At 42.8% G+C, this 12,427-nt stretch overlaps 1 protein-coding gene across 2 annotated transcripts in view; it reads right to left on the bottom strand.

Moving 5' to 3' along the window:
- The window catches only part of mdga1 (MAM domain containing glycosylphosphatidylinositol anchor 1), a 167,399-nt gene that overhangs the window by 92,458 nt on the left and 62,514 nt on the right, over positions 1-12,427 (bottom strand). For both annotated transcript variants that reach the window (XM_076722664.1, XM_076722579.1), the window contains exon 4: positions 8,001-8,175. In XM_076722664.1, the coding sequence (XP_076578779.1) occupies positions 8,001-8,175 (175 nt within the window). The remainder of the gene's footprint in view (positions 1-8,000; positions 8,176-12,427) is intronic.

The raw sequence follows: 12,427 nt of genomic DNA, 5'->3' as shown, positions 1-12,427 counted from the left end.
AAGCCTCTCCTTCTGCCGCTGCCAACAAGAACATCAGACTGCAAGGACAAAGATGAAACAGTGTGGACAGATGAATGCTCTGCATGCAAGCTAAAGCGTTTACAGTATGAGTTTTTGTGTCCAAGTGTACCTGATGTTCTACCTGATGTTCCTGCGTGTATTCCTGTGTGCATGCAACTCATACAACTGTATGTCAACTCATGTTGGGAGGAACAGCAGATATGGTATGCTCTTAGTCTAACGCCTTGGCATGCAGAACATCTAATATGATGTCAAATCAGTCCTTCATGATGAGCAAGATATTGCTTCCTGGATGATTTCTGAAATGTATTTATAACAGCGTAATTTTACATGACTGAGAGATCAGAATAGTTCTAAAAGAAGCAATTAAAAGGAAAAAGAAGTGTGTGCAAATTAAATTTAAAAACAGCAGCTCTTTCATTGTGTGTCTGCACTGGATTTCCAGGTTAAGGGGGCTTGAGCTGATGGGATGTTGGACAGAAATGCAAACATGATCTCCTTCTTCCAAGCCCAATTGTAGTGCGTTTTTCAAATCTCACAGTGGGAAGTTGAATGTCTGAAGCTTTATAAGTCAGTGGTTTAGCAGACAAGGGTTATTTTCCCCACTTGCTGGAAGCATGACATCAAATACCCTGTGTCAGTATGCCTCTGATGTAGACCAACACATCAGATCATTGCTGCCATTGTATTATGACCTGAAATCAGAGTAATTTACATGCATATTATGTAGTAATACAACTATAGACATTTTGCACTTCCTAACTCTATGCCGCTAAAGAAATGTTATTAATAATAATTACCAGAGTGTAACCCTGTGACCACCAACTGTATTTACTGTAGATTGTATCCATATATACTGTGCATGCATACATAAGGGCGCGCGCACACACACACACACACACACACACACCCACCCACCCACCCACACACACACACACACACACACACACACACACACACACATTGAGACAAGCATGTCAAGTCAGATTTGGTGTCAGATGGATCTGTTTAACCAGTCTATCAACTAACATCATACAACAGTGATTCAATTAATGCCCAGTTCAGGAGGGGTTACTATATTTTTGAAACATCCACTGATAGAAACAACATTCCTTGAAAATATAACGTTCTGCTGCACAGATTGCAGTTTTCTGACATTTCCAATGAACAACAGTGGATGGTATGTATTAAAGATGGCCACTGCGATTGAACAGACAAAAAAAAGTCAGTCTGGTCACATTGCCACGCTGTCATATACAGACACTTTGTCACGCCCCTCAGCGTTTCATACAGAGATTCTCCGAGCTTTCATCTAACGCCACTGTAAACCCATCTGCGTCAGTATCCGGGATTTAGAACGCGTTGGAAAAATCCAAGGACCCTTAAGGCAAGCAAGCAACTGCATACGAAAATAAACGACAAAGGGACCGTAAGGGGAGATGTAGATAGATACTGTATGGTTTCCTCTTTTGAACTGTATTTCACTGTAGTCTACATAGCATGTCTGTACTCTACGTCTCTTATATATATCAACAACATTGCCAATGTCACACAATAAACCTCCTGCCTTCCAATTTAACTTTGTAAATCTTTCTCAAGGCAGATACTTTATTTCTCAAATACATGGAACCATTAGATCTTTCAAACTTGTAGAGATTTCTTTTGTATTTTTTATTTTAGATTATATTTTGTATATTTTATATTTCATGCTTATTACTGTTTGCACCAGGGATTTGAGGAAAACAATATTTCAATTCGCTACATGTCCTGTACACATAGCAGCATTGACAATAAAACTTGACTTGACTTGACTAATAATGGCTGCATTTAGTTGTTGCTGTTCCAGTGATGGCGCCCTGGTATTACACATACTAACACATTGACACACCTAAATGGACCAGAGTCTTCTATAATATGATTAGTTACACCTGTTCTTTTGGTGCAATGACAAAGCTCAAAGTTGACTGTGAGAGAGCAGGGCTTTAACAAACTGCACCCTCAGTCACATCTTTCATTTTTTTGTAAATTCAGCAACACAAATGCTGTTTAATTCTGCAAACTCGTAAGGGCTCTTTCAGAAGCATTAACTAAAAGAGACTATTTGATCTGCTGAGAAAGAGGAAAGTAGAACGAACAATACTGAGCTGACACACGCGCAATGCCCACAGTTAAATAAAAATTCCTTTTGCCTGTGTGAGAAAACCAACAGTACATACTGGATTTCCCCAGGCCACGCAGAGTTTCCAGATTACCATGAATTTGACATCATCCGATACATTTCTAATGTACTTGTTCTTACTATGTGCTGCAGACCAAATCAAATCATGGTGTGAAGGTCAACTGTGAAGTAAGAATAAAAAATGAACAACCATATGAACTATATATCAAAACACACCTCTTCAATAACAGTCCAGCATGGGAATAATGACCATCCCTTCACAGACACAGCCAGAATAAGAAAATTGGACAGGGGATGAAACTAACAAAATCAAGAGGAGAAAAAAAATCCTACAGAGACGAGGCTGAGCGACGAAGAAAACACAACCAGACCAAGGAAATCACAAAGAAGCATGCACAAACAGAAATATATATTGAAAGAGCGGCAGAGAGTAATAACAAGTATCACGCAGAGCGGAAGATAAACAGGGAAAGTTGGGGAGGGAGGAACACATGGAATGAGGTGATGAGCAAAGAGAAGAAAGTTTGGTGAGTTTTTGCCACACTGTGTGACTCAGACAGTCGTGTGGTGGCCCGATGATTCACCCACTGGCTACAGCCTCAATCCCACTGAAAGGTCAAAGCTTCTTTTAAACTACCTGTTAACGCCGCTCCCCGTCTATGCCACAGTTACTGGCTTTCTATGTCAAAGTGTGCGTTTGTGTGCAGCTCGTACTGAATGTGTGTTTACGTGTGTGTATGTGTGTGTGAGTGCACATTGTGTTTCCACTGAGCGCCAGCAGCAGCGGTGCCCATTCCTCCTGCTCCAGCCAGGACTGGTGTCACCCTGAAGCACAGAGCCTGTGTTGTGACAGAAGACTCTGGCCAACATGGACGGACAGAATTCCACCTAGACTGCTGTGGGTGTGCAAGTGTGTGTGTGTGTGTGTGTGTGTGTGTGTGTGTGTGTGTGTGTGTGTGTGTGTGTGTGTGTGTGTGTGCGCTCGCCGCTGTCAAAAACAACCATTCCAGAGCACTTGTATTTCTGCACTGGGATTTTCTTCTAAAGATTACACATTCTTCTATTGACTCCCATAGCCAGTGACAGTTAGGGTGATAACTGCCACAGCTGTGAAAGGGCTTGTCTACGTCTGGAGATTCATGGTATTAAACTCCATTGACTTCTACAGTCATTACTGACAACGCCACAAGAGGTTAGAGGCAGTTCCTTCAAAAGAGTCAGTCTGACTGGAGAACCAGCAGAACAGGAAGTTCATTTCTGATCATCGTTTCTAGCGCACTGAACACATGGCAGTTGTCTCCGTTTTGTAAGAGGGGGTACGGTGATAAGCTGGTTTTTCTGACTTGGGCCTTGAATTTTTCACAGAAGCAAAACAAAAAACAACTAAAAAAAGGAAAAAAAAAAATCTTGCTAAACCATCAGCATCATGAATATCATCATCGTCACTCCCACTGCCACAACATTGCCATCAGAAACAATATGATCATCATCATCATCATCATCTATTCCACTTTTCCACTTACCTGGCTGTGTCCAGAGGAGAGGAATGAATCCACGGAGAGGACTTGATTTTAACTAACCTGAGCTACCAATTGTTGTCATGAATACAGTTTTTTGGAGGTTTTTCTGTATCTGATCAACACTAAAGTACCATTGGTTGGGTTTCTGAACCAAGTCCATCCCATCAGTAGAGGCTACTCAAAGTTAAACCCCGCCTGCTCACTGTCCCACTGCCTCAGCGGTTAGAGTGCCAGGTCATTGGTCAGCTGGTTGATACAGGTGACCTCTGTGTGATGGAGGTCTGACAGGGTAAGAAACCAGGTGGTAGGCGGATGAGGTGTTTCTGAATGGAAAGCATCAGTTAAGCCGGTCGTAGTGGCTGTAGATAAATGGGAAAGTTTCTGTATGTGCTTTCTGTGAAATTGGAAAAACGGAAGATTGACAGCAGTAAAGAATAGCTTCACCTGTATTTGCTCACTAACTATAAAGATTTTATAACTTATTGACTGAAGGGCCTGAAATTAAATTCATATGGAAAACAAGCTGGCTGACATAAATTATTCTGTACAAACTGATTTATTCAAATATCCCTACAATAAATAATACATGCTAAATTATTAACCTGATTCAAGGTTGAGAAACAGAAATTGTAAAGAGGGAAGAATGAGAAAAGGAGGGAGGAAAGGTGCCTCTGTGTGAGCTGCGGAGCAAAACACAAAAAAAGGAAGAAATGGTGCAGGCAGAGAGGACAATATATGAAAAGAGGAAGGCAGATGTAGGGTATCAGCTATAGAAACATATAAGTGACTTCTGCTGTATGTGCCTTTTGTTCAAAGCAGAATATTGAAGATACTGTCTGCCATCATTCACTCTCTCCCCTCTTCTGCTCCTCTTGCTCTCAAACACTGCACATTGAGTGTGTGTGTGTGTGTGTGTGTGTGTGTGTGTGTGTGTGTGTGTGTGTGCGTGTGTGCTTTTGGACATGTTTGAGTATATGTGCATACTTAAAAGTTTCTCTGTATTACTTTATGCCTCAGTGTGCAAGTGTGTGTATGTAAATGCAAAAGATACGTGCGTGCTACATATAAATGAGTTAAGGGCAGGTGTTTGTGCTTGTATGTGTGCGTGCATGCTTTCTTGCATGCCTGCTTGAAGCCATGTGACTGTATGAAAGCAAAGTTAAAGCTGCATGCGGGGCAGATGACCGAAAGCCAGACACTGCTGGGCTTGGTTGAGTCTCACAGCTGAGAGTGAGAGACCCCAGCTGACTCACTTCATATAAACACACATCCATGCACTGCTGTGTACGGCTCAGAGAGGAGGGCAGGAAGGAAGGAAAACGTGGAGGATGAGAGGACAACATGAAAGAAGGAGGAGTGAGGGAAGGAGAAGGGGGAAGTAAAGAGTGTATAGAAGGTGCAGCACTTGGTCATCGCAGTTAAAAAAAAAACTGAGACATGAGAAAAGACAGAAAGTGTGTGATTGAATGAGAGAGAGAGCTGAAGCCTCTGTTTGTACCCTGTGTGAGTAACATGTTCTGCCCTCTAGTCCAATAACTGGTCTGTTGGATGCATTCAAATTGAAAACCATATGAGTGCATCTACCTTATTATGTGCGTCTCTCCCCCTTTCTCTCTTTTCTCTCCATAATTTCCACTCTGTCTTCATTTTCCTTTTTTCCGTCTGTCTTGGTCTTCTTTTTTCTCATCATCTTTTTTGAGTGGAAACTACAACTACCTCAGCACTACAATCTGTTCAGCCATTCTTTTCTATTTCAGCTTTCTCCTCTAGTCGCTGTTCAGGTATTCTTGGAAAGGTTGAGTCCTCTTTAGGTTGTATTAAACAAGATGAAAAGTGGCATTGGCTTTTTTTACCCCTGCACATTGCTGGTTGAACTACACATATCCTTCTGTTTCTCTTGTACTATCTCTTTAGAAAGAAATGGATATATCATGTCGTCTCACGTTGGTTTCTGACAGGGCATTTTGGGTGCCTGGAGTTTGTGTTTACAACTAGCTACCACCTTGTCGGCTCTTTAGAGCCAGAAAAGAACAATTTTGGGAGCAAAGTGGAGCCTGGGCAGAGCAGATTTTGGTCAAAACAGCAGCAAACACTATGTACTAAGTCCAAATCATTTAAGCCATCAGAACTGCCACCTAGACACACACTCAAAGTAAAGTGAGCTATTACAGCTCCAGTCCCTTGAAGAGAATTAACTGTATTGCACTGTATAACAGATGAGTGACAAATCAAAGGAAAATCTGAATACAAAAACACAACAGACTCAGATTTCTCAATCATAACCTGACTGATAGTAGAGTGCCAACGCCGATATCCATCCAGCCTGCCTGCCCGATATGTGCTGACTTAGAATAGACTTATTAATCTGTCTGGCTCTGGCCCGAGGTTTGTAGAATCTACATGACAAGCAGAGCAGCTGTTCAGGTGGCTCAACACCTTACAAAGACACCATGTCGTCTTGTCTTTTGTCACCCATCTGTTGATTAATATACATACAGAACATTGAGTTTTTTCTGACGATATTTCCTGTTGTCCTGCTGTTCAGACTACATCTCCAGGGACACTCAGCTGTGGAGGTTTCCGCTTGTTTCCTCCCTGCTTTTCCCTCTACCTAACTCCCTGCTTACAGCGCCTCTTTCCTCTCTCTCCCATCCATCTTTCCCTCCACTTCCATCTACCTCTCTCCATCTTTCTCTCTTTTTTTCCCTGGTAGCCTGGGCTAATTGTTACATCGTTCTGCCACTAAAGTCATCCTGTGTAGGAAGCGTGGCTGACCGCCGCTGGGTCTAAGGCGGCATGGGGGATGGGGAATTGAACAAGCATTGGCCGTCAGAGCTGGTTAGCTTCACAGACCTGTCACAACTACACACACAATACAACCTGTTTACTACCCAGGCCCCCTGCAATTACCAGCTCCCCAGCAGGGGCCAAGCTAGCGCCTGGGGAGAACTAACACTAACAGCAGAGAGGGAGGAGGAAGAAGGAGGGAGGGAGAGCCCCATTAAGAGTCTGAGTCAGGGTGGTGTGTAAGTGACAAATCCTAGAGGGACAAGCATGGCGCGATGTGTGTGTGTGTGTGCTTGTGTGTGTCTATGTACGTATGCTTGCCACTGCACAGTTTGATGTAGGAGATTTGATGTTAAAGGTGGGGTGGCAGACGATGGTGTTGTACTGCACACAAAGCAGAGCAGAAGAAGAGATGAATTCAGCAAATGAACGGCAGGTAATGGATGTTTACTGTTATAGGGCCCTTGGAAAATCAGCCTTTTTCTATTAGTCTATAAACCCACCATTAAAATGATTGAATCAATGAAGGCAGGAACTATCTATGCAATAAACTGATGTAAAAGGATGGGCAAGGATTTTAGTGCTGGGAATGAAAACGAAACTGTATAAACGTATTGATGTGTTGGGTAAATACCTAGTTGCATGTGCATCAACCTGTCTCCATGACCTGGCCCCTGACTCACAGGGACAGTGGGGCAGTGAAACAAGCAGCAGCACGGGGCCCCTACAACGCAACACTGCTTCTCACAATTGTCTGTCTGTATTGCAAACAATAACAAAGGACCCTTTATAGAGCCCCAGACCACAGGGACAGTTCAAAAGATCTGTGACAAGGTCTGAAATGGAGGGGAGATCTCTTAATTATCAGTCGATTAGTAATTTGCATACTAATCGTGGCGGGCAACGTCAAATAAGGGGACGTGACAGGGCTAAACCTGACTTAGTGGTTTGGTTTTTCCACCTTTTCTTTTCAAGGGTAGTGTGTAACTTGAGAAACAGTGGGTTAGGGAGCCCGTACCGCCTGGACTAACTGTTATAAAATTCTCGATATGTCCCACAGACTTCACTTTTTCCAAGGAGTATCTGACGAAGCAGTGTTTTTCCTAATCACCCTTGTTGGTGGAGTGCACACACCTGCATTAGCCATACAGTAAACCAGTGGTACACTACAGGTAAAAGAGCATTGAAATTGGGATGTTTATATATATTGCACTCTCTTATCTACACTATTTCCAAATACTGCGCTTCTATTTGATCTATCCTCTTCCCCTCTAATCCTCCAACCATACTTTTCATCCTTTCCACCATAAGTCATCAGATACTCCTGGAAGCCATTCCCACCTGAAATCTCATCATCCATCCAATCTGTCTTTCATCTTTCCTCCTCCAATCTTTCCATCTCTCCTCATCTGGGTCTTCTCTAACAGTGGGAATAGCTGCAGTGATAGTCAGCTGTGGTCTAGAAGTGGACCTCTTTCTCCCTGCCCACTTACACTGCACATCTACGCGGATGGACTTGATGGCAGCCACCCCCACCCCGTTGTCGGCCTTGCAGTAGTAGCGACCCCCCTGCACCCTCTGGATGCCCTCGATGCGCAGCGTCTCGTTGTAGATGGATGTTTCCTGGAACTTGTCTGATGCACTGCCTGCCGTCTTCGTCCACCGCACCTGGAGAGAGCGGGGGAGGGGAGAAAATGTTGAATTGACAAAGATGCTGTCTGTGAAAGCGAGGTGTGCTGAAGGACGGAATCAGTCAAAGTGTAACAGAGAAAAGTTAAGACAGCAGCACAGAGAAAGACTAGGAAAGATAGACTTTGACATTTGATTTAAAAAAAAAAAACTTCAAAGATATGCAAAAATGCTGAAAAGCATCCGCTCTTAGGTGTCTCTGCATAAACACATCTTCAGGTTCACTGTCCGCTCTGGTGGAAAGTTTTAAGATAGTTTCTCTATAGCAAAGAAAACCACATCCAGCATCCAGTACACTTCTACCTTACTGCAGCAGGGTGAGAGATTAAACCTGACTGTCGACAGTATCAGTCATTTTAGTAACATAGTGACAATTGTAACCCAAACCACAATGTTTCCTGAACATTTATCAGTTCGTTATTGTAAGACAAACTGTGATCTTTCCCTAAAACAAATGACAAATGAGGGTTTTGTCATTTCATTGAGATGACTTGTTAGTTTCACCACTTCTCTGACCTTGATATGTGTTGGTTTACGTGCCTCCAGACGGCCTTTGATACCAGTTTGTTATTAATGAGAAAATGCGGTGAGAATGTGGGGCCTCTGGCAAAACTGTCAATTAGTATCATTTAATGGACATATTGTTCCAGAATATAACTTAAATGATAAAGAATATAAAGAGAGAGTGCATAAGTGAGATAGACTGGAAGAGTCTTCATTTCACTGCGCAGGTCATTAAATTGTCTGAATAACTGGTCAAAATCATAAATGCAGTTATGCCTTTTTTTTCTTGCTGATAAAATCTCTGTCTGCTCCACAGAGTGCAAGTTAATGACACTAAGCGGCGTACTCGTGGGGTCCATGATGCTAAACTCAGACCACTAAGAGTTTTGACAAACTCTATATGGCTTTTTCACGCTTCAATTATCCCATCAAGCTGTGGGAATGCTGCATGGCTGACAGCTACATGATACTTTCACTAATCAAATGCACAAATACGCACACACACACACACACACACACACACACTTCAGAGATACATGAAAGCCTGTAAACTCATCAACACTGAAATGTTTTTCTCGCACTCGTGTGTGCGCGTGTGCAACTCTGTGTGTACAGTCCATTAATCCCTATTAACCCTTCTGTCTGTTATCAACATCGACGAGACTATCAACCATGTCCTGTTGAGGAGGTCAGGGAGGATAATGGGCAAAACTCCCTGATACGGTGCGCGTGTGTGTATGCACACATGCAAATGTTTGTGTGTAGAAGTGTGTGTTTCCTGCTTTCACGCCTGGATATGTACACAGTATCGGCGTACATATTCACTCCTGTGTGCATGTGAGTGTGTCTGTGAGTGTGTGTGTTGGTTAGAAAGCAGGTTATATGGATTAGCAGATTATCAGGGTCTGTGTAAACGCTCCCTGTCTGTTTATTCAGCTCTGTTTGTGGGAGGGATTTGCAGGAGGCAGACTGCCATTGATCAAACCAGCCAAAGTGAGCAATGAACCGAACCCCGTCTCTCTGTGGTTTAGTGAGTCCAGCTTGCATGCATGTGTGTGTTTTTATTTGTGTACGCTGGTGTGTGAGAGACAGAAAAGGGAAGTGAGCGTGAAGTGTGCATCTCCTGCTTTTATCCTTTGCATTCAAGGATTAAAAGATGAGAGAAAATCTTACAAATAATAAACAGCTAGTCTGTTTTAGCTTTGGAGAGGAAGCATTTTATAGCTGCTCATGGGTTCAGGGACATTTAGGCTAGGCTCAAGTTCAGAAGAATGTTAATGGTAAGATTATGTGGTGTGGGGGCTTTGGAACAGGCGAGGTATTTTGGTTAAAAGCAGGTATTATGTGGTAACTGACATTTTCTGACCATGAAATCAAGATGATTTATTGCATTCAAAAGATTACAGAAAGTCAATGGGATGGAAGTTGCATATGAGCTTATAATACAGAGTATTGTTATATAAGAAGATCCTGAGGTAAAAGGCAGGAGGAAAGTATGCAAGGAAACAGAGAGACAAAGTGTGTGAAGAAATAAAAACAGCGTGAGTTGGTGATGAATATAGTAGGTAAGGAAGAGGGTATGTGTGTGAGAGAAAAAAAAAGACTGCACGTATAAGTGAGAAATAGTTTTTTCAGCAAGTGAGAGCGAGAATGAGAGGCACTGATATACAAGGTATCGCTGGCAGCTGTGTGATGGGGAGAGAAAAAGTGCATCACACTGGGAGTCGCTACACCAGGGAGGCAGATGAAGCGAAATAGAGAGAGGTGATATTGCGAATGAAGGGGATATTGTGTGCGATGCAGATCTCAGCCAGGCGGCAGAGGAGCCTATATCTGCCTGTGACACCAGCAGCTTAAAACCATCACCTGCGCTCTCTTTCTCTGACCTCTTTCGCTCTCCCTCTGCACCTCTTTCTTCTCCCTTCCTTCAATAGACGCGTGACGCTGCTCTATTTTTTCTGCTCAGGTCCCGACGGAGCGGTCTGGATATCTCTCGGTCCTTTTTCTCCCCCTCATCTTATCCCTGTCTGGACGCTTTTCTCTTCCCTTCCTTTGTGATGCTTTGCAAAGTAGAGGAAAGCAAACATGCACTTGTCATCAGATCTTGCGTCTAAATGCACATCCATTTACACACATTAAAAGAACACACACATTCCCCCAGACTTTCTCCCCCACACAGATAGACACAGACACGCTGGGAGATGAAGATGCATTTGTTGAGTCAGAGTCTTTTGTAATAATAGCTCTTACATATGGTTAGAAGAGTAAAGCGAAGAGAAGGTTTGGGATCCCCTGGGATCCAGCTCGACATGAAACACAGCAGGTTTTGTTCGCTGTTTCTGTATTCAGCTGGGGAGCTGTATGCTGTCTAGGACACAGATGTTTCAGCAGGAGAACAGAAACAGTGCAGAGAAAGGAAGAACAGCTTTGTCAGAGTGTTGCAGGAAGAAGTTAGGGACCACGTTTTTACAGGATGACGCTATGGGGTCCTATTCATACTGTGGTTATTGAATGTACTAAAATACTGACTAAAGCCCAGCAGGCTAGTAAATTTTCCATTAGTGGTCATGCTGCATGATCATCATTTGTAACAAATCCCTTCAGTAAAACATTTGTCTCCAGTTGATGTGATGCTGTGTCTGCACTGAACAGTAATAACCTGTCCTTGAATCCTATCTCACTGACTTCTTTACACTGATATAGAATGAGCCAAGTAAAGATGTTGCAGTCTTTGTGCTGTTTGACAGGAACAGAGTCTATAGTTTAGTACCACCTATCCTCTGGCATTGCATTCATTTCGAAAGGCATATTGAAATTTCACCAGGTGTTATTTGTTTGCCGTGCCTTTGAAGTTTCATCGTTCCAACCCAGAAAATGAAGTGAATATTGTTGGGTGAAAGACAGCTCTCTGCATGTAGACTGAAATCAGTTACCTCTGGCACATTCAGCAGCATTCACAATGCAGCAGAGATGTTCTGGATGAATTGTTGTGGAATGTTATTGTGGCCTCCTGCTGTTTATGTGACTCAGATAAACTGACTCTATTGGCATTGTCAACCATGTTTTGACCTGACGGGCAAGTCAACACGCTTTTAGCAGTAACTCACAGCATCTCCAGCCACAGTAAATGTGCCGTACTCCATAATCCAGCTGGATATTTTAACAATACACCCAGGTGCTAGTTTAATAGGTACACACACCTTGCTAAATCCGCCATAATCCAATAGAACTGCCCTGCAATAAAACCTAACTTTATGAAGCTTATAAAGTTCAGTTTTCAATGAGACAGTGGACAAAATATTAGATACACCTTTTGATGCTCTGCCTCCAAAATGATAGAGTTGAATCAACACCTGTCTGACACCTTATCCACAAAAACTGAACTTTATGAGCTTCATAAAAGGAGGATTTACTGCAGAGCTCTTGAACTGGATTGCTGTGGATTTCGCCGTGTATCTAATAAACTAGCAACAAAGTCAAGCTTCAAAATCAGCAAATCTGTGTTGACTTGTGGGGAAAGAAAGAAGGACAGTTAATTATGCATGATGAATATGGATCAGAGCCAGAGAAGGTATGCTCGGGAAGAAATGAGGTACAGTGGTGGCATGGACAAAGTGACAGAAGGAGGGGAGAGAAGAGAAGACAAGAGAAGAGAGTAGAAGACAAGAGGGGAGACAGAATGAAAGGTGTGCACTTCTTTAGGTGATGAGGGAGAAGAAGGCTAATA

The sequence above is a fragment of the Chaetodon auriga genome, chromosome 1, assembly GCF_051107435.1.
Source record: "Chaetodon auriga isolate fChaAug3 chromosome 1, fChaAug3.hap1, whole genome shotgun sequence".
NCBI lineage: Eukaryota > Metazoa > Chordata > Actinopteri > Chaetodontiformes > Chaetodontidae > Chaetodon > Chaetodon auriga.
Note: the sequence above shows the minus strand (reverse complement) of the source record. Positions and strands in the feature narration are given on the sequence as shown.